A 23,269-nucleotide genomic window follows, 5' to 3' on the forward strand; every position below is an offset into this window, starting at 1 on the left:
ATTGAACTGGCGACTCTTTGGTTTACAGGCCAGCACTCATCCACTGAGTCACACCGGCCAGGGCTGGAGCATTTTCTTAATCTGTTGAGATCTTGCTTCTGGGTATGTCCTCAGTTTTTTGGCTCAAATAAAGTCATAAAATTTTCCATAGGTTTTGACATCCTTTCGTGGACAGAATGAACAATGGATTTTTATGCAGCATTGAAAAATAAATGAACTTTGCATGTATCAAGATACATGAATGTAGAGGTTGATGTAGAACATACTAATCACTGAACATACAGCATATTCTGTTTATATAAAGATCAAAAACCTTGCAGAAGTAAATACTTATTGTATTTACATTTGGAGTATCTGTAAAGCTAAGCAAGGAAATGCTTAACACAATTTAGAAGAATGAATGGGGGGCATTTCTGGACAAGGGTCCCCAAACTCTGGTCATGTTCTCTTTTGAAAGCAGAGTATTCAGTAAGTAGGCATTCATTTTATTACTCTTAAACTGTACCTCTGTAGACATTATATTATGTGTATGGTTGTGGGGTAGCTCAGGACATGGCCCCTCTATGACCCCAGAGGACTGGAGGCTGCCTGGCCAGCAGCCATAAGGAGCGAGGCAAACAGGCTGTGTCTGGAGTCCCAGCCTTCTCAAGAACCCTGTGTTTCTCACAACCCTGTAGCTTTTCACATGCTCCCTTGCCTCCCTGCCCCTCCCTTCCTAACCTGATGGGGAGCACCTAGGCTGGAGGCAGCAGGTCTCCCTTGCCCATCCACTGCCTTCAGTGCACTCCTCTGTAATGTGCATGATAAACGGCATGTCCACATCTGCTAGTCCTCTGGGTGTTTTGTTTTTTTTTTTTCAGAATATCATGAACAGCTACTGAAGCAACTCCCTGGTTTGGGTTTGGGGCACCTGTTCTGCAGTTGGCGTCACAAACAGGATATTCCAGAAAATACTGTCGGATGGACTTCTTGTGATAACATGCCGGCTGGAGAAGACCTGGAAATAGTGGGGGAATCTCTTGGTGGTGCACCAGTATGGGGAGGGATGCCCTGAATATTCCTGCTGGCCTTGCACAGGACCTGCATGAGGGAAAAGAAGGAAGTAGCTGAAGCAAAAGTGCAGCAGTTAAAGGGTGAGCTTAAATTAGAAAGAAATTTAAGGAGATGAGATTCTAAGTCTAGTCCTGATCTCCTTTTGAAATTTTGTCTTTGCTTTAATTTTGTTTTTGTTTTTGTTTTGGAAAGGAGCAGCTTAGTTCACATTTAGACTAATTAGAATTGTTTTGCTAAAGGTCTAGTAAATGGGGTAAGATTTTTGAAATGTATTCATAAATTTGTCAACCTAAAGAATGCTAATTACTTATATTTAAGTTAGGGAAAATATCATGGCTTTAGTAATAAAAAGTATCAATTATGGCAATATATATTTAAAAAGGGTTAACTAAAAGGGATTTAAAAAGTTGCAGAAGGATTGTGTAGAGGGTAGAAGCAAAAGGATGAACAAATGAGTACCTCTTGTGCTTTCTCTACCCAAATTGGTAGGTCAAATTACGCGTAGAGTCTTTATGTGTTCAGTCTTCATGTGCATTGACTTTACGTGATAGGTGTTTGTGTGTTACGCGTGGTGTGTTTTCTGTCTCTGGATGGTATAATTACGGTGTAGTATTTTATTGGTCTAAAGAAAGTAAACACATATAAATTTAACACAATTAGGTGGTCTAGACAAATTATTTGATGTGAAAACTGGTTTTAAGTTTAATGTCTTTTGAAGTTATTACTATGAAAAACGTGTTGTTTTACAAAAGGTTTATTTTATACCCTTTTGGTTAAGTTTGTTTGACAGCCTTCCCAAAGTTTAAATTTAAGAGACTTTTCACCTGAGAAATGACTTTGAGTTATTCCAGAGGGCCCCTGGAATACCTCAAGGATTTGCTCTCCCTTTTATAAAAAAGTAGTTTTTGAACTACTGGTAATTAGGTCTATTTAATATGCTTAAAGTACATGGGAAGCTTTGTCAAATAGAGAAGTAATAAGTATGTTCTATTTGTATACACATATTTTTATTATCAAAGTAGATGTTCTAGAGATTATATGAGTTCTGATATACTTTCATTTGTAATTTTAGTTGTTGTCTTAAAATGTTGTTGCAGGAAAGCAAATTCCTTTGTCAATTGCATTATACCCAACTCTGTAACCATATCATTTTAAGTTCTGTCATTTTTAAACAGTCATTGTTTTACTCTGATGCATTTGGAAAAATATGTCTCGGGAGGGGTTCACGGAGAGGACTCTGGCATGTTTCAGACTGCATATTTCTGAGAATGGATTTTCAGATCATACTTTGAACTGAGTGAAGATTGCTGGGGCTCTGTGAAATGACTGGATTTATGGAGGTGCTTGCAGATATTTAGGATAAGCAGAAATTAATTATGGGACATAATAAACTGGAGATAATTGTGGCTTTTGTAACTTTTTGTTGAAAAAATGTTGCCAATTTTTAAATTTATTTGTTTTTCAGACATAAGAAAATTTTCTGTTTCTTAAAGCAATTTGGTAAAGTATACTTTCGTAAGCAATACTGAGGCATTTACATTTTTCTCCCTACCTGATCCCTCTGAAATTCGGAAGCTCTTAATGAGTGAATAATATTCTTTCCATGGCAATATGTTTGTTTGCATGAACCCAATAGGAATCTGATTTCATAACAGGATGCATGAAACCACTTTCCAATTGTGATTTTATTAACCAAGACTTTGCCTGGAATGTCAGGCCTGCAGGAGGCAGGCCTGGACACTGTTGTTACCAGAAAGCCTTGAGTAACTGAGGTTGGCTTTTGAAGCCAATGAAAGCCCACTAGAGAGATGGCCTGGTACTGTGTTTGGTGGTGTGGTTGATGGCAGTCTTTCCAGGTAAGGGGTGAAGGTTGCTTTCCTGAAAGATGGCAAAGAGGAACCTCAAGATATGATGGGAACCTCAAGGACTTGAGGAATGTAGGTACTCACTGCAGGCAAAGCCTGTGGCAGGTGTGTGTGGGTTGACTGAAACTCAGTGTAAAGGTTCCCTGCGTAAGTTCCAGCAAAGCAGTCTTAAAGAGTCTATGTGATCTCTTGGTAGTCCTGCTATGTTTGTGCAATAATCAGGCCGAACTGAAACTGGACTTAACACAGCAAATGAATTAGCCTTGATTTGGCTCTTTGATAAAAATGAGGGTGATTTTAAGGGAAAAAGTGTGTTTAATAAAATCTATTATACCCAATTATGGAAAGTAGACTCTAATTCAGTGAATTGACCGTAAAATTTTATTTCTTACCTATGAACTAGATTGGATCCTGAACTTAGCCAGTTTTCTTTCACACTAGTTTTTCACTTTTCCTTCATCCTTTGATGTGGAGTTATTGAGAACTGCTGATGCACTGTCAACCTTACAGAATTTACCTGAGCCCCAGATGATATTACCAGAGACACTTTAACCGGCAGATGAAGAGGGCCTATCAGCTTGCCACTGATTAATTTTATCCCAGCAAAAGCCTTACATTTGGGAGTCTTCTCATCTGCCAGTCCTGTAGACTCAGAAACTGGTTTATGATTTGCTGTATGCATTAACTTTGGTTCTTTCTGTTTTCATAGAATGTATACTATGACCTTGTTTACCTGGTTTCACTGTCAAATTCTTGAGAGCTGTCTTGTTGGACTGTGCAGAAGCAACACTTTCCCCCAATGGGTGGTAATGCTAGCCGCTGAGAACAACCTCTCAGCCTGTTGGGTCTGCACAGAGTTCCCTTTGTGGGCCTGCCATGGTTGACTCACCCTGTGAACCAGACATGCTGGGAATGGCTGCAGGGCTGGAACGCTCCAGACCCCCTCTTCAGACAGACATGTGAGAAGGTGTTTTCCCTTGTGAGGGACAGGTGCTAACTGCACCAAGCCATATCAGGTTAGCAGTTTGGGACAGTGTGTGGTGGCTGTCAGCATGGCAGGCAGATGGATGATAGCTTGTACTCACATGTACTGAACACAGAAATGAGACTGCAAATTAAACTGCAACTCGGGGTGGATGCCTGCCACCCTCTGCAAGAATATTACAATACTGACTGCCATATACAATTGGTGTTCCCTCCTCCTGGGTCTCTTTGGCTTCTGTCTTGGGCTTTTAGTCTTGGGGTGTAGCCTTTACTGTATCTGTGGCATGTGGATGAAATGTGCCAACATGCCCACTGCACAGGTCTCCCACCGGGAGAATTAACGCGAAGAACCTGAGGTGGAAGACCAAAGCTGGGCTGGAGTGTGGGGTCAATACATGGCCTTTCCCCCCCTGTGATGAGGGCTAGTCAGAGGGTCTAGCATTGTTTTGGGAATGGATTGTAACTCCTTCCTCATCTTTTGGGAGCGGCTTCTTGTCCTGTGACTGCTTCTTGACCTTTTCCATATACACATACACACTGCGGTAATGTAGCTCTGGGCCACACGTAGGTTTGTGCAACCTGAACCCGAGCTGCCTTTGTCAGCAACTCCTTATGATGAGCCTCAGACTGGAGGAGGTGCGGTCTCTCTCGCACGGACCGGCCGCCCTCAGTGCGCTCCCCTGTAATATGAGTAATAAACGGCATGTCCGTATCTCCTAATCCTCTGGGTATTTTTTTCGGAATATCAGAACTACTTAAGCAGCTCCTGGGTTTGGGTTTGGGACTCCTGTGCTACACCCTCCCTCGAACGTGGCCCTTACTCCCACGGCGGACCCCTTCGTACAGCAGGCACTGAAGGCGAGGAGAGGTCGCCTCCCGGACGTGGTCGCTTCGAAGTGCCCTCTGGGAAGTGTAGTGCTGGGCACGATGGGAGTCGTAGTTCTCCTGGGGTCCGTGGCGTTGCTGGACGCTAAGGCCTTTTTGGGGCTCGTGGTGGGGGCTCCGCTGGGACGCCCTGCTTTGGCCTGCGAAACTCTCCTGCTTTTTCCGGCCTGCGGAGGTGTCAGCGCCTACCTCGGTGTGAGTGGGGTTGTGTGCAGGGGGAGGGGGCCGGGCGGGGGCACCAGGGACGTGCCGGTCGCCTGTCCGCCACCTGCGCCCGGTCCTCTGCGAGCAGGGAGTTGGGGTGTCTGGGACAACTGTGGGTGAGAGTCTTTTGTGTCTGTCTTTTGTGGGACTTCTAAATGAAACAAACAGTAGCTAATGCCTATGGAGAATGGAGAACTTAGCTTTGCCAGGCACTGTTCAAGCGCTTTAGATTGGCGATTTTCACCCGGTGCGCTGCAAGAATTTTTAAAACATGTAACACCTGACTGACTAATCAGGGGCACTGACCTCTCTTCCCTTAGATGGTACAATAAAAAAAGGCAGCCATCCAATGAGAATGAATCAAAATTGTACCTACTTTTTTGACAAGTCAGCATATATATATATATATTTGTGTGCTGCAGAATTTTAGCAACTAGTTTATTTGTGCCATGAGATGAAAAAGGTTGAAAATCGCCACCTTAGATGAATTGACTCATTTCATCTTCCAATTATACGTAGGTTGGCTGCACACTGCCCTCATTTTACAGATAAAGAAACTGAGGCTGAGCGGCGTGGCAATTTACCACCTTGACCTGGAGCCTTGGCCTGGGACCTGGATTCTCTTCCAGCCTCTAATACTTAACCAGTCTTGTTTCTTTGGGCAGGTCACCAAGCTTCCTAGTTCTCAGTCTCTGACACTTGTAAAATGGAGTAGCAGTACTTAGTTTTTAGAGTTGTTTTGAGGACTACAAATAATACATGAGAAGCTCTCAAGACTTCTGGCATGGAGCAGGTGTGCCTATGGTATCTACGATTACTTGTGCAGCAGCTGCGCTCACGCTGAGGTGTGCTATCCGACATTATACGCTATACCCAGCCCGTTGAGCTCTTGTGCCAGGTGCTGTACCCCAAAAGCCCCCTGCCAACTCAGGAAGCCAGTGCAGGCAGCTGGGGCCAACACCCTTCTCTGATGCTTGTCTTGCTGCTCCAGGCACCCCCTTACCTGGCTCTTCCAAGCCAGGTTTGGGTTTGAGAGGCTGTGGTCTGTGTGAGCTGTGGATGCTATAACAGGAGGTGCCCATGGAATCTGTTTAGGAGGGGCCCCAGAGCAACACTCTGTCATTCATCTTGTGTTACAGCGTGTGTTTTAACCATGTTCCCTTGGGTGAAGTATGCTAAGGAAGACGCAGAGAGACAGACAGACAGACACAGACAGTTTGCAGGTTATGTTCTACTCATCATTCTGAGGGAGAACAAAGCACTCCAGGCAGGCCGCTCAGGGGAAGCCCCTGGCTCCATTCTGAGGCAGAGAGAGAGGGAAATGTGGGCAGGCACCTTCATTATGGTTTCTTCTGGAAAGAAAGGGGTCGGCAGGACACGCAGGCTTAGGACTGGCTGGCCGTGTTTGAAAGGGGCAGCCTGGGAAGTTCACGTCCTCTGTGACTGTTAGTGTGTAGTTTAAGGCTATCTAAGGACTCCAGGTATCTGTGGGTGAATCACAGTTTGCTAATAGACTCTTGGTGGATGTTAAAGCATCAATTTAATAGAAATTAGAAGTATGGTTCATAAGGAGAGGAGAAGGGGTTGACAAATGGTCTTATGCTTCTCAGCTTGGTAAGCACACCTTTTTTCCTCAGTTCGCATCATTTCTGTGGAGTGGCTTTGTTGGGACCTGATGGGAATTATGGTTGGCTGTAACTTGCCCTCTGTAAGCCTCCCCTTGACACCAGAATTCCTCATGACACCCTTTCCTTCTCCAGATCAACCCTGATAGCACTCCACTCTCCCTTGGCAGGAAACTAAGAAGGAAAGAATGGTCATGGATTTTCTGCCTGCGCAGGTAACGGTAAGTGAAGGTTGTCTTTTTCCTGAACTGCCTTCTGGGTTCAGAGATGGTGGGCATGTTTCCATTTTCTGTCCATGTAGTTTTCTTTCCAGCCAGAGCTGTGGAGAATACAGAGCCTTGTAACTTTCCCCCAGTATCCGGGACTTATCGACGAGCTGCTGAGAAGTGTACGCCCTCTGTTCCGAGGTCACTTTTAACTCACTCACCACTTCATGACCAAGGACCAAGGCAATGCTGAACAGGAAGCGCTCGGGAGGAGTACGAGCATTCAGCAGGCTTTGTCTTCATGGAGCGTGTGGTCTCACTTGGGGCAGAGACATGGAAGGGCCAAAAGTGCCTTCAACAAACATTTATTGAGCATCAACTGTGTACAGGGTGCTATGCAGGGCACTGGGGATACAGAAAGGAAAGATGTTGTTTCTGTTTTCAAGAAGTTCATGGTAATGATTTTAGAAAGTGATTAAACATCCCAGAACAGGTAGAAACAAGATCCCAGAACAGATGCCGAAGGTCAGGACTGATTGGTGGGCATCCTGAAGGGCTTCCACTTGGCTTGGGCTTTGAGGCTAGCACTGGGGTGGGGGGCAGAGGGCAGGGACTTTCCAAAGGGTCCTCCCTCTTTCTTAGGAGTTCTTTGTGTAGCTGTGACATTAAACAGTCCACATGCCCTCTCAGCCACCTGACTCGTGCCCACATCTCCTCTGATTTTTTTCCCCTTTTACTTCAGATTCCCTCCTTGGGTCCCTTTTTCTTTTCTTTTTAAAAATTTATTTTTATTTTTAAAATTTTAAATATATTTTATTGATTATGCTATTACAGTTGTCCCATTTCCCCCCCTTTATTTCCCTCTGCCCTGCACACCCCCTCCCATGAGCATTCCCCCCTTTAGTTCATGTCCATGGGTCGTACATATAAGTTCTTTGGCTTCTACATTTCCTATACTATTCTTACCCTTCTCTGTCTATTTTCTACCTACCATTTATGCTACTTATTCTCTGTACCTTTTCTCCCTCTCTCCCCCTCTCACTCCCCCACTGTTAACAATCCACATGATCTCCATTTCTGTGATTCTGTTCCTGTTCTAGTTGTTTGCTTAGTTTGTCTTATTTTATTTTTTTAGGTTTGGTAGTTAATAGCTGTGAATTTGTTGTCATTTTACTGTTCATATTTTTGATCTTCTTTTTCTTAGGTAACTCCCTTTAACATTTCATATAATAAGTACTGGGTGATGATGAACTCCTTTAACTTTACCTTATCTGGGAAACACTTTATCTTCCCTTCCATTCTAAATGATAGCTTTGCTGGATACAGTAATCTTGGATGTAGGTCCTTGCCTTTCATGACTTCGAATACTTCTTTCCAGCCCCTTCTTGCCTGTAAGGTTTCTTTTGAGAAATCAGCTGATAGTCTAATGGGAACTGCTTTGTAGGTAACTCCTTTTCTCTTCCTGCTTTTAAGATTCTTTCCTTACTTTAATCTTGGCTAATGTAATTATGATGTGCCTTGGTGTGTTCCTCCTTGGGTCCAACTCCTTTGGGACTCTCTGAGCTTCCAGGAAGTCTATTTCCTTTGCCAGAGTAGGGAAGTTCTCCTTCATTATTTGTTCAAATAAGTTTTCAATTTCTTGTTCTTCCTCTTCTCCTTCTGGCACCCCTGTGATTTGGATGTTGGAACGTTTAAAGATGTCCCGGAGGTTCCTAAGCCTCTCCTCATTTTTTTGAATTCTTGTTTCTTCATTCTGTTCTGGTTGAATGTTTCTTTCTTTCTTCTGCTCCAAACTGTTGATTTGAGTCCTGGTTTCCTTCCTGTCACTGTTGGTTCCCTGTAGATTTTTATTTATTCCACATAATGCAACCTTCATTGCTTCCTGGGTCTTTTTTATGCTGTTGAAGTACCCAGTGAGTTCCTGGAGCATCCTGATAACCAGTGTTTTGAACTGTGCATCTGATAGGTTGGCTATCTCTTTGTTGCTTAGTGGTATTTTCTCTGGAGCTTTGAACTGTTCTTTCATTTGGGCCTTTTTTTTTTTTTTTTTGTCTGGGCACGCCTGTTCTGAGGTGTGGGGTGGAGCCTTAGGTGTTCACCAGGGTGGGGCAATCAACGTAGCTGAGTTGTGATGCTGTATGTGGAGGAGGGGTCCGAGAGGGAACAATGCCCCTTGCTCAGCTGTCTGCTGGTTTTCAGCCACTTCCCCCACTATCCACAAGCAAATTGGGCCCTTCTGGTGCCGATTTCTGGGTGAGTGGGCTTGTGTATGTTCTAGGACCCTGTGGGTCTCTCCAGTGAACTCTCCTGTGAGGCTGGGAGTTTCTCCTACTGCCATCTCAACCCCTACAGGTGTTTTCAGTCAGGAGCACTGAGGCTTTATTTCCCTGAGATGGAACCCTGGGTTACACGGTCTGTCTTGCTCCCTAGTTTTCATCCTGGTTTATCTGCACACAAATGTGGGACCACCCAGTCTGCCAGCTGCTGCCTTGCCAAGAGTCCTCTCCACCCAGCTGACTGTTTCTGCCTCTCCTACCAGTCTAGATGATTGTTTCTTCTTTAACTCCTTGGTTGTCAGACTTCCATACAGTTCGATTTTCTGTCAGTTCTGGTTGTTTTTTGTTTTTAAATTTGTTGTTACCCTTCTTTTGGTTGTGTGAGGAGGTGCAGTCTCCATCTTGGCCAGAAGTCTGGGCCCCTTTTTCTTGATGCTTCCATTTTGAGATCGATTTTCATGACATTAGCCCTCACCTTTCTGAAGATCTTTGCTGAATCTCTGTCCTCACGCCTGAACTTTTCCCTAGAGAGCCTGTCTGTCATTCCCAGACTCTTGGTGAATATTTCCACTTGCAAGTCCCACCTGTCTGCTAACACCAGCCCCCTTCCCTTCGCTGTGTTCTCTGGTCTGCCATATCCAAAGCCTCTATGAGTCACTGGCTGTTTTTGCAAAAAATGGTGGTAGCTCATAGCTTAAAAATGTGGACCCTGGGACTTTTTTCATGAGTTTGCATCCAAGCTATGGATGTGATGTTGGGGAAATTGTTTTATCTCTTGGTGCCTCAGTTCCTGATTTGTAAGTGGGGTTAATAATGTACATACTTTATTTAATCCTTACAAGAGGACTATTCATATCTGCATTTTTCAGTTGAGGAAACTGAGACACAGAGAAGCAAATAACATGACCAGGTTACACAGCTGGCATTTGAATCCATACAAGACAGTCTGTACACTTAGCATTATACTCTGAGAAAATATATGTAAGGTGCTGAGAACAGTGCACGGTGGTACTAAATCTCAATGAATGCTAGCTGTCACTGCCATTGGTAGCAGCAGCAGTAGCATTATTTTGGCACCTGCCAAGTTTGGTATGTCTCTGCTCACTAGGCTAGACTTTCCTTTGACACTTTAATTAGAAGAAGATGGCTGCATTCAGGGAACAAAATGCAGTGCAAAGCAGTACTTAGCTTTTACCTGGTTGACCCTCTGCCCAGAGGTAGAGTTTGTCACTCTGGGCTTCCCAAACCCCAAAGCTGCAGAGGCTGACTTGATTTTAGCTGAGGGAAGCTGTAGAGGAGTGTGTTTGCAACTTGGAGCCAGTTTTTGTGGACTGCTAATTTAGTGTCTAACTCTGGATTTTAAGTCTCTCAGGGACCTGAGGTACCCTGTTTGAAGCAGTTTGATGATAATATCCAATCTTAACTTCTTTCTTTATCCAGGGTACTGAGAAGCAAATTTCTTTCTGCTGTCTGTTAGAAAAATCAAACAGCAAATAATTACAATTTTTTGAAAAAGTGTGCTCTTTGCTGATTTTATAAACATTCATTGGTCTGTTTGTTTTCATGTAATACATAATTTATCTTATGGGAAAAAGACATGGAAGTTGATGTTGATTGCTTTATAATCATACTGTGTTAATTACATCTTTTTGGCAGTAAATTAGTACTTGTTTTTGGTATTGTCACTTTAAAAAATTTTTTATTTCTCAAGAACAGTTTTAGATTTAGAGAAAAATTGCAAAGATAACACCATAGTCACCAGTTTCCCCTATTATTGCTCTGGCTGGGTGGCTCAGTTGGTTGGAGCATTGTCCTGTACACCGAAAGCTTGTGGGTTCCATCCCTGGTTGCGGTGCAGATGAGAGGCAACTGATCGATGTTTCTCTCTCACATAGATGTTTTTCTCTCTCTCCCCTTTCCTTTTTGTAAAATCAATAAACATATCCTTGGGTGAGGATTAAAAATAGATATCTGAAACAAACAAACAAAAATCACTGTTATGCTAAACTTTCGGGATTAAACATAAGGAAATGTCAGTGAAACTTGTAGTAGATCAATAGAAATTGTCCTATCTGAAAAACAGATGAAAAAGAGTTTCAGTTATGAGTAAAACAACATTAAAGGTCTAAAATACATGTTATTAGAGTTCAAGGAGAACAGACAAAGCATGGGGCAAAATACATGGAAAGGAAATAATGGTCAAAATATTCTCAAATTTGGTAAAAAACAACCAGACAAACCCATGTTTACAGGTTTATGACACTCATTGAACCTCAAGGAGAATAAAAACAAAGAAAACCACAGCTTAGCACATCACTGACCAATGCTGTACAATAAAAATATAATGTGAAATATGAATGCAGGTCACATGCATAGTTTAAAGCTTTCTAGTAGTCAAGTAAAATATAAACAGAAACAGAAAATTTAACTTTAATAGTATATTTTATTTTCCCCAATATATCTAAAATATTATTTTGAACATATAATTAATATAAAATTATTGAGATATCATGTATATATATATTTTTTTCTAATAAGTCATCTGATATGTATTTTACACATAATCACACATCAGAATTCAGACTAGCCACATTTCAAGTACTCAGTAACCATTTGCAGCTTGTGCCTACCATATTGGGCAGAACAGTCTTAGACAAGTCACTAAAAACTCAAGACTGAAAGCAGACAGAAGAAAATCACATCATGGACAGTGAATCTATATTTGAATGTCCATTGGCTCCTCATCAGAAATAATAGTGACCAGAAAACAATGGCCAGAATTTAATAGCCATGGAAAATACTCTTCAAGAATGAAGGTGAAACAGAAAGACCACTTTCAGATAAAATAAAATGAAGCCAATTATCTTCAGCATGCCTATTCAACTACTTGCCAAAGGAAGTTCTTCAGGCTAGAAGGAAATAATGCCAAATGGGAACTCTAATCGTAGGAAGGAAATGAAGAACACTAGAAATGGTGGCTATTTGGATAAATGGAAAAATACTTTTTCTTCTCAGTTTCTTTGAAAGGCATGATTTTTTAAAGCAAAAATATGGTATTGCATTGGGGGTTTGCAATGCATGGGGCTGTAATGCATGCGATAGCTGTGGCTGTAGGTTCATTTATATCTGGACTGGAAAAGCTCTGCTCTGTCTCTGGGGTGGCTGGATGACTTTTTGACTCCTGGCCAAGGCAAGAGCAGTGACAATACTGTTTAAGATATAAGTGCCGCTGGCCACCTCTGAGGCCGTCTTCTTCACTGATGGCTTGCAGCTGACTTACATGGTTTGACAAGCCTTGCTTGATACACACAGGCCCCCGCTGAGATTTTTTCCTTTGAGCTCTCTCAAGCCTCAATTCCTAATACTGGTCCAGACACAGCATCGTCTGCATGTGCAGTTAAAGGGCAGTGTGCATGGAGTGTCTCCTCCCTCCATGGCTCTCCTGCATGCTCTTCTGCGTGCTCTCCGCCCTGCTGCACCCTCTGCCCTGTTGCACTGTGCCTTGGCCTTCCCTGAGCATACTTGGTGAGCCCTGCTGGCTGCCTGGATTGGGAAGGTATAAAACTAGAGCATGAAGGGGGGCTCTTGCATTCTGTGTGAAACCACATAATGGCTCCAAATAGTCTATAATAAAGAGCTAAGAGAGCATATTATAACTCTCAGAGAAACCACTAATAGAAGCATAACTAAAAAGTCCATACATAAATTAAAATGGAAACTAAAAATATTGAAAACAAGCATACATACACACTGTAAAAAATATGGAAGCTTAGAAGTAATAAGTGAAAGATTGCTTTTCTGCCCTTTGCGCAAATATCAGAGATTCCTCAGGGTGAACGGCTTGTTGAATTCTTCAGGTATTTGTGTCTGCACATATGTATATACAGATAAAGAATTTTTTAACAACAGCAGAGTGTTGTGCAGCTGGCTTTTTTATATGAATCCAACAATATGTCAAGGCCAAATCCTGATTTTAGGCAAACAAATTTACTTTATTAAATGGCCACATAGTATTTAATGGAATAAATGTACCATAATTTGCTTGTCTGTTTCCTTATTGATGACTCTCTTCAATTTTCACTATTTTCTGTAATTTTTCACCATTGTATTAGTTTCTTATGGCTATTGGAACAAATTAACACAAACTCAGTGGCTTACAACAACATCAATCGATTGTGTTACAGTTCTGGAGGCCAGAGGTCTGACCTCAGTTTCTTCGGGCTCAGGTCAGGCTCTCAGCAGGACAGGCTCTCCCTGGAGGCTCAAGGGCGTCTGCTGCCTGGCCTGGTCCTTGCCTTCCCGTGACTGCCTGGGCTCCTTGGATTGTGGCCCTTGATGTGTCTGCAAATGGCCTCACCCTTGTCTCTGCCTCTGTCCTCACGTTGCCTCCTCCTCTTCTCACTGTAGCTCTTGTGGGTCCTTCTTACAGGGACCATTGTGGTTACATTGGACCCGCCTGGATAATGATTCAGGATACTCTTCACATCTCAAAATCCTTAATTTAAACAGCTCTTCCAAGGCCCTTTGTCATATATGTAACGTTCACAGGTTCATGACTCAGCCTGTCACAGCCATGAACTTAGAAGTGATGTTTCATTGAACATCCTTGAATAAATATCTCTATGTAGTTGTGATTATTTCTTGTAGTAGAATTCTAGAAGTAGATTTGCAAGGTCAAAATAATGTGCCTATCACATTTTGATGGATTCTCAATGAAATACTCACCAAAAGCATTTTACTGGTTTCTACCCCCTTCAGCTCTTTCCAACAAGGGCCCCTATCTGCCCCACCTCTCTGCTTTCTCACACTTGGGGGTTTAAACTGGAGTTCTCTTGGAAGAACTTAGTTTTTCAACAGTTTCCTCTTGTACCTATAGTGTCTGGCACAGTCCTTTGTGTTGTTTTTTGTTTTTAAAATTTTTTCATAGTCAATCAAAACCCATCAGACAACATAGAGATCTGTCTCCCTGAATTGAGGTTAGAGCTTCCCACTTCCTAACAGCACTTTGGGAAGGTTACTGAACCTTTCTGAACCATTTCTTCACCTGGAAAATGCTTTAATCATGTAGTTTTCTCATACGATTGCTGTGAAACTAGATACTCTGTACAAAGTTCCCATCATAGTCCCCAACATATAAATGTTTAATAAGTGAATATTAAGTGGCATTCTTTTTATTATGTCTCTGGTTCCTTTGTTTCTGTTCTGCTGACTGCACTTTCTCCAGTTTCCTAGCATTGCTCTAAAGATACTCAGATATTTCTTTAATTTGGATTTGAGTGGGGGGGAGGAAGTCAATATATGTGCTCAGTTACTTTGACAGATCTCAGCTGGATTCAACTCCCTCCCCACTGCTAATGCACCTTTGCTCCCCTGGGCCCTTGGAGGGCACATACTTGTTTCATAGATGGTGGACGTCTTCACAGTAACCCATGGGACTGGTGTGAGACCTTAGAATCCTGAGAGTTGTCAGAATTGCTGCCCAGCCCAGTGTCAGCTTCTTATCGAGTCTGTCAGTCGGGGAGCTGGTCCTGGGCGAGCAGAAGTGGCTTTGCTGTTACAGGAGTCTGTGAGGTTCGGGGACGTGGCCGTGCTCTTCAGCCGGGACAAGTGGCTGTGCCTGGACTCTGCATAGAGAACCTTGTACTGGGAAGTGATGCTGGAGAACTACCACAGCCTGGTGTCCCTGCGTAAGGCCAGGCCTCGTCCTGGTCTCACTGGGTGAGGCCCTGCCTAGTCTTGGGCTCTCTGGGGAAGGTTTTCCCTGATGACGAATCTGCTGGGGGAGAACTTAGGGCTCCCTGATCGGTTTCAGAGTCTGCAGGTTTCCACCCCACCGTGCCCCTGGGAAAGGGGACTCTCTCGGTGTTGACAGCATACACGTTTGTTGTGATGCCCTTCATGTTATTCTTCTCTCCTTCCTGTGCCTTACTTCTACTCTACCTCCCAACCTAGATTTCCTCCTACTCCATGATAGATTCTGGAAAACATCAGACCCCTGTCTTAGAGGCAATGGGCCAAGGCCTGTACTGTTTCTGAGCTGAGGCCCACCTTCTGCCCCACCCCTGACAGCCCCAGCCCCCTGGTAGTGCTGTGCTGCCTGTGCCACCACCAGCTTCTTCCTGGGTGTGATGTCTGGGCTTACTCATCATGCCCTTTCTTCAAACTCCATCTCCTTCCTCCTGACTAGGGATCCCATTTTCTGTGCCAGAGGTGATCTGCCTGTTGCAGCAAGGAAAAGATCCCTGCACAGTGGGAAGAGTAATTCCTCCAGACCCCTGTCTCAGTGAGTGAATGCCTGGGAAGTGGGCACAGGGTGTCTTCCTACCTGAGCAGGTCAGGGGAGGCAGGGCTCTGGCGATGCCTGGAAATGGAGAGCCCCGGCTGAGCTGGGCAGGGCCATCAGGAAGGGCCTTGTCTTGACATCTTGTCATCTGTTCTCTACCCCTGTCCCTTGCTTGCCTCAGTCACTTCTACATCTTTGGCCTTTTGCTCTTTATAGTTTTCTTTCACATTTACGTGGATTCCTATCTGACAGATTTTAAATACTTTATGCCTTCTGCTGCCTTCCATGTTTTCAGTGCTTCATCATTTTCTTTCACATCTTTCAACAACCGCATATTTCAAAGTACTACCAACGCCCTTCTGTTGCTGGCTTCTCGAGGTTTCCGTGTTGTGTTTTGGAGACCAGTGATCATCTCTCATTCTTATGTTCACCCAGCTGCCGTGAGCGCAGTTGCTGCAGCCTTGCAGTCCAGGGGTTGGCACACTTTTGCTATAAGGGGCCAGATAGCAGGTATTTTGGTTTTGGGATTCTGTGGTCTCCAGTGCAGCCCATTAACCCTGACATTGTAGCCCAAAAGTAGCCAGAGGCAGGCGCCCCAGGGATGTGGAGTTTGCCACTGCAGTCCTAGCCCAGCCTACTCTAGTGGGTCTTTGTCACAACACTGTGAGTTGTTGGAGTCGCAGGGCCACTTACAGTTGATCAAATTTAGACACCTCTTCTTTTATCTGAAGAAACAGCATTAGAGATTTTATTTTTTATTTCTTTATTTTAAAAAAGGTTTTATTTACTTATTTATTTTAGAGAGATAAGAGAGGGAGATAAACATTAATGTGTGAGAGAAACACTGATCAGCTGCCTCTCACAACCCAATCATGTGCCCTGACTGGGAATTGAACCAGTGACCTTTCACTTTGCAGGATGATGACCAACCCACTGAGCCACACTAGTCAGGTCTAGAGATTTTAACATACTTCAATCACAGAGCTGAAAAACTGAATGCAGTGACATAAATCTGTGTCACCAGTGTCATTTCTATTCACCATGTGGCATAGATTTGTAGTATTTTGCTTCTATCTTTGTGGCTGGACCTTAAATCTATGACTCTTGCCTTCACTGACATCAGTTGTTTTTATTTTTATTTTTGCTCACTTTCTCTACAGATCTTTTCATCTTTATTAAAATACAATTTTTCCTTCCAGCAAATAGTAGGTAGTGCAGATAGCATATAGATCATGGTTTTAATTTAGACATTTCTAATTTCAGTTTACCCTACCCACCACTAGCAAGCCTAACGAACTATGGGAACGGTACTCAGTCTGGCTGAGCCTTGTGTTTTTTAGCCACTGTCCATGCCACCATCAGAGTGATATTTTTGAAACATAGGTGTTAATCCCAGATCTTAAGAGACTTCATTGTTTCCCCATTATTAACGGAGTAAAGTAAAGCACTAATGTGACATTAAACCTACTTCATAGTCTTTCTCTGTGTTCCTTCTCAGTCCCATTAGTGGCCAATTTAATGTCACCTCCACGTGCTGGGCAAGGCTGCCTGCTCACTAACATTTGTGGGTTATTCCTTCATCTTGAATCGCCTCTTCCATCTTGCTCACTGCAAAACTACTTACCCTTCAAGATCCACGTGTCTGCCTAAAACGCCACCCTTCATACGTCGCTTTGTTCTATCTTTTCTGCTTCCCAGTTAGCATTCATTTTCATTCATTTGCATTGATGTAGCACTCTTACATACAGTGAACATACCCATTATGGTATTTATTGTAATGAATTATCATTATTATTTATTTTCCTAGTTATATTGCACATATTGAAGGAATGCTGTGCCTCTAGTATCTAATGGATTGCATTTAGTTAATTCTTAAATGTAATTGAATTGTCCCCATGATCAGTTTAATGCCAATGAGGCCCCAAATCCAGTTCTCTGTCCAGCCAGATTCCTGAAGCTGCCATTCCTCTGATCCATGCTGCCTACTAAAAAATGACCCCTTTTCTTACCATTTCCTGCCTGAAAACCTGCAACACCTTCTGTTATCTGTATTACTGTTCTTGAGTCCTCGGCCAGGTTTTCCTGGTCCTCATCCTGCTTAACAACATTCTACACTCATTCTGACTGGATTTCTTCTTCAGTCAACATGTCTTCCATGAATAATGACTTCCCTTAAAGATGGCTTTGGGCCTTCTTTTTGGTGTACAGAGTTCTCTTTTTCTGTTGAACTCCATTCCATCTTTATTGTTCAACTTCCTTCATAAAACCATTCTTTACTAATAAAGTTGATGTTGGTATCTTTCTGAGCCTCACACCTGCATCATACAGTGAGGCATCTCACACCCTAAAGCAATGAACTAGCACTTTTTGGTCATTTAGTTCATATTCTCATTGCTGATTATTCAATATTTGTTCAATAAATGACTCATTGAGTTGCAGGCATCCAGTATAAAAGGAAAGAATCTCCCTTCAAAATAAGTTTTCCAACTGACACTGCCTATTTCTTTATTTTTCTTTTACTTAAGACATTTGGATTGCATTCTTGTCCTGTGCACAAGGAATTAACAAAAAACAATAAGATATAGTTACTGTTCTCCTTGAACAAATAAATACTTGAATTATTTTTTTACAAAGTTTATGTACGCAAATAGTAGAATGTGTAAATAAAATATGTTTTGAAAGTCTAAGAAAGATATGGTAAATCTAGGCTTAAATAATTTAAGTTTCTGTAGAGAATGGGATCAGAATAGTAGGGTACGTTTATGGCTAGGGAAGGCCACATCGTGGCAAAGGATAAACAGGGAGATGGAACCCTGGTTGGTCCTTGAAAATCCAAACTGCTGGGTTTCCCAAAGATTTCCTTAACTAAGATAAATCTGCATTTCTAGAGATGTATGGCCTATATTTCTGGTTCCTCTTACTATTTAATTTCAATAAATTAATTGGACTTTTAAAACATAAATGATCCAATTATATTTTATTTAAGTTCTGTAGTTTATTTAAGTATACAGTTACCTAATTATAGTGATCTAATTTAAGTGCTTTCAGTTATGGATTAACTAAAGAAAGCCAGGTTTTAATGCAGAACTCCTTACAATCAGCTGAAGCTAAATCTTTTCAATTAGAATCAGATCTGAGCTGGGGGCTTGGGCATATTTCGGAACATCAGGACATGTTGACTTAACATTTCTTGCAGACTTCCATTAGTTTCAAGAGATTCCTACAAAGAGAGTTCAACCATCTTGTTGCAGCTTATTAGAATAATTGAATATGTCTATTTCTTCTGGTCAAATAGAAAGGGGGAAGGATAGTATGAAAAAATTATTATTTTTCCAATCACAAGGGATAGATTGTTGCACATGGCTGATGTAGTCCATATTTTTCTCTTCTTCATAATTAGCATCTTGAATTTAGATCACATAGTATCAACACAGTCATGCTTCGAGGCTGTTGTAAAGTTTAAAACCTGAACTTCCTCTTTTAATAGACTGTTTTTCTTTCCACAGCCTGGTATGAAATCATTCACATACAAAATCACAAAACTTAAGAAAAATATTGTAAATATTTAAAAAATCTCATGCATAGTTTCAGTGAAAGCATGGGGAGGGGAGGAATGTAGAAAAAGCAACATGTGAATAGAAAGGAGAAAGTAAAGGCAAGTTATGTGCCTCATGCCTAGCATGCTCAGAGTAGAAAGTAAAGATAAACTGAAGTATCCCACAGTATTCAAAGTGACCTTGTCATTTTCTGTATCCTCATACCTTCTGCTCAACCAGTTCTATGTCTGTCTTTACTTCTCTCAGGTTGTGATCTCTTCATTTTCATGTCTAATATATTCTCCCATACCACTCCTTAACCTATTAACCTCCCTTTCCATCCCATCCTATTTTTCTCCAGATTCAAGTCCATATTTGAGATCAGATGGTATCAAACCTCTTTGATATGTATTATTGTTGATGTTGGTGTCCCACCGGTGCATGCTAACCTCTTCCAGCAGAGGAGGCATTAATTCTTCTAATTCATTCCAGATTTCAAGACTTGGCCTGAAGTAGAAGCATTGCCTCCCAAACAGGACATTTTTATAAAAGAAATGTCTCAGGGAATAATAAAGAAAAAATCCACTAAGTTTGGTCATTGGAGCATCAAGTTTGAAGAAGCTTTGGAATTTGAGAGCAAAGCAGAACAAGAACAACAGAAGAAACCTTTTAGGCAAATGGTAGCCTCACACAAGAAAACCATCTGTGGTGATAGAAACCATATAAGTCTTGAATTAGAGAAAGGCTTATTTATAAATACAGTTCTTGTTATACAACAGAGTGCTCCTACAGAATGGACACCTAATATATATTATACTTTTGGGAAAGATTTTAAACAGGATTTTGATCTTATGAAATACTCCCAAATTTATTCTGGAGAAAAACCTCATGTTTATAATGCTTGTGGGAGAAGATTCAGTCAGAGTCTTCAACTTATTGAGCACCAGAGAGTTCATAGTGGTGAGCAACCCAACAAATGTAGTGAGTGTGGGAAAAATTTCAGCCATCATCATCCTTTGGTTATCCCTTCTTGTCCATCAGAGAATTCATACTGGAGAAAAATCTTACAAATGTAATGAGTGTGGGAAAGCATTTAGCAGTGGTTCAACTCTTATCAAACATCTGAGAGTGCACACTGGAGAGAAACCCTATCAATGTAAGGAGTGTGGTAAAGCCTTTAGCCAGCGTTCAACCCTTAGTGTACATCAGAAAATTCATACTGGAGAGAAACTCTATAAATGTAGTGAATGTGAGAAGGCATTCAGCTGTAGAGGAAAACTTTATAGACATCAAAGAATCCATACAGGTGAGAAATCCTATAAATGTCTTGAATGTGGGAAAGCCTACAGCAAGCTCACTTACCTGGCTAAACACCAGAGGTGTCATACTGGGGAACAACTGTGTAAATGTTTGGAATGTGGAAGAACTTTCACATGCATCTCAAGTCTTGTTGAATATCAGCAGATTCATACCGGACAGAAACCCTATCAGTGTAATGAATGTAGGAAAACCTTCAACGAGTATTCATCCTTTAATGAATATTGTAAAAGTCACACTGGGGAGAAACTTTATACATGTGGAGAATGTGGAAAAGCCTTTGGATGCATATCCAACCTTTATAGACATCAGAGAACTCACAATAGAGAGAAACCCTATCAGTGTGGACAATGTGGGAAATCTTTCAGCCAATATTCAATCCTAACTGAACATGAGAGAATTCATATCACCGAGAAACTCTATAAATGTGTGGAATGTGGGAAAGCCTACAGTTACAGATCAAACCTTTGTAGACACAAAAAAATTCATACTAAAGAAAAAATCTAAATAGAAGGAATATGGGATCAGAGATTTCTTAGAGGAGATAAGCCCTGTGAAGTTTAATTTGTCTCTCAAATAATTCAAGACTTCTTATTGGAAAATAATGAGGAGAATAATAAATAAGGCACGGCCTCCTGATAGAGTAAGTCTTTTTACTTCTCCAGGAGAAAAAAAGTACCAGTTACTACTAAGTAATGATAAAACTGATCAATGAAACTATGAAGAGCACTGACTTGTCAAATTTTATAAGAAACATTAAACTCTAGGTTTCAAAGATAAAAGTTTTTAAATTCATAGAAAAATGTAAAAGCCAAACTTCAAAAAAAACCCATGAAAATAATGGAATACAAATTTTATTTCTTTCTTTAGACTTTATTCCCTTTTTAAGAGTAAGCTTCTATATGAATTGTCTTTTAAAAACAGTCATTTAGTTATTAATGTGAATAAGTATGGGACCTTATTTTCTAAGACATAAACATAAGATGTCTCCCTAGACATAAATGTGTCCCCAGACATAGGATGTGTTCTTTATCGTGAAGAGAAAGTAAAGCTAAAAATAAATTCTTTATATTCATATTTTCACACAGAAATAGTCAATGAACTGCTTTACCAGCAAGTTTTATACACAGACACACACACACACAGAAGCTGAACACAGATTCTCACAACAACGCCAGTGGTACATGATACAGATGGGTTCCTAGAACATTCACCTAGAGGGGAAGCCTGTACTACAAGGGGCCCACCCTCCAGAAGATAATCCCATTTTGGGGTGTCTCCTCTTGTGTGTGTGTGTATGTGTATTCTGTTCAGAAAGCAGCTAGTCAGGTAAGATGAAAAATAGAGACTTATTGAAGGGGATACAAGAAACCCTGTACGTGGGACAATGGTGCCTCAGTCCCCTTTAAAGTAGGCACTTTGGGACCTCACACAGTTCTCCCAATTGCCATCAGCTGCCCTGTCATATTTTCCTGAATCTCACTGACAGAAATCTTTTCCCTTTCAAAAGTGATTTTAAGAGAACCAAGATGGCGGTGTAGGTAGACACACTGCGCCTCCTCGCAAAACCAGAACTGACAGAAAATCAAATGGCAAGGAAGTCTGACACCAAGGAAATACAAAATAAACATTCATCCAGACCGGTAGGAGGGGTGGAGATGGGCACCAGGGCGGAGAGGACTCGCGTGGCCATGGCAGGACGGAGACTGGCGGAGTGTGGGACTAATGGGGCAGGCAGTCTCACCACTAGCAGACCCCGCGCCCCCACATTCGCACACAGATAAACCGGACAAACCAGCGGGGAGCGAAGCAGACTGCGCAACCCAGGGCTCCAGCGCGGGGAAATAAAGCCTCAAACCTCTGATTGAAAACGCCTATGGGGGTTGGGGCAGCAGCAGGAGAGACTCCCAGCCTCACGGGAGAGGTCGTTGGAGAGACCCACAGGGGCCTAGAGTGTGCACAAGCCCACCCACTCGGGAACCAGCACCAGAGGGGCCCAGTTTAATTGTGGGTAGCAGAGTGAAAGATTGAAATCCGGAGGACAGTGAAGCGGGCGCCATTGCTCCCTCTCGGCCCCTCCCCCATGTACAGTGTCACAGTGCAGCAACCAGCGTTACCCCGCCCTGGTGAACACCTAAGGCTCTGCCCCTTTAAGTAACAGACACGCCAAGACCCCCCCAAAAAAAAATGGCCTAAATGACAGAACACTTCAAAGCTCCAGAAAAAATACAACTAAGCGAGGAAGAGATAGCCAACCTATCAGATGCACAGTTCAAAACACTGGTTATCAAGGCGCTCACAGATTGGTTGAATCTGTTCAAAAACCAGATGAAAAAATGAAGCCTATGCTAAGAGAAAAAAAGGAAAATGTACAGGGAACCAATAGTGATGAGAAGGAAACTGGGACTCAAATCAACGGTGTGGACCAGAAGGAAAAAAGAAACATCCAACCAGAAAAGAACGAAGAAACAAGAATTCGGAAAAATGAGGAGAGGCTTAGGAACCTCCACGACATCTTGAAACGTTCCAACATCCAAATTATAGGGGTGCCAGAAGGAGAAGAGGAAGAACAAAAAATTGAAAACTTACTTGAACAAATAATGAAGGAGAACTTCCCTAATCTGGCAAAGGAAATAGACTTCGAGGAAGTCCAGGAAGCTCAGAGAGTCCCAAAGAAGCTGGACCCAAGGAGGAACACACCAAGGCACATCATCATTACATTACCCAAGATTAAACGCAAGGACCTACATCCAAGATTACTGTATCCAGCAAAGCTATCATTTAGAATGGAAGGGCAGATAAAGTGCTTCTCAGATAAAGTCAAGTTAAAGAAGTTCATCATCACTAAGCCCTTATTATATGAAATGTTAAAGGGAGTTATCTAAGAAAAACAAGATAAAAAATATGAACAGTAAAAATGACAGCAAACTCACAGTTGTTAACAACCACACCTAAAACAAAAACAAGAGCAAACTAGGCAAACAACTAGAACAGGAACAGAACCATAGAGATGGAGATCACATGGAGGGGTGTCA

The 23,269-nt window shown here is 42.0% G+C and overlaps 2 protein-coding genes across 2 annotated transcripts in view; both read left to right on the top strand.

The window, feature by feature from the left end:
- The window catches only part of ZNF879 (zinc finger protein 879), a 41,411-nt gene extending 38,848 nt beyond the window's left edge, over nucleotides 1–2,563 (top strand). The window contains exon 5 of the mRNA XM_071219241.1: nucleotides 861–2,563. Coding sequence (XP_071075342.1) covers nucleotides 861–1,054 — 194 coding nt within the window. The 3' untranslated portion in view covers nucleotides 1,055–2,563. The remainder of the gene's footprint in view (nucleotides 1–860) is intronic.
- Nucleotides 2,564–4,829: 2,266 nt separating this feature from the next.
- On the top strand, nucleotides 4,830–22,409 carry ZNF354C (zinc finger protein 354C). Its single transcript, XM_071219269.1, is given in 7 exon segments — nucleotides 4,830–4,982; nucleotides 6,787–6,837; nucleotides 14,659–14,785; nucleotides 15,286–15,381; nucleotides 19,410–19,930; nucleotides 19,932–20,737; nucleotides 20,739–22,409. Coding segments are annotated over 7 exon segments (1,830 nt in total). The 3' UTR covers nucleotides 20,815–22,409.
- Nucleotides 22,410–23,269: the final 860 nt, after the last annotated feature.

Source organism: Desmodus rotundus, chromosome 9 (genome assembly GCF_022682495.2).
Source record: "Desmodus rotundus isolate HL8 chromosome 9, HLdesRot8A.1, whole genome shotgun sequence".
NCBI classification, from domain to species: domain Eukaryota; kingdom Metazoa; phylum Chordata; class Mammalia; order Chiroptera; family Phyllostomidae; genus Desmodus; species Desmodus rotundus.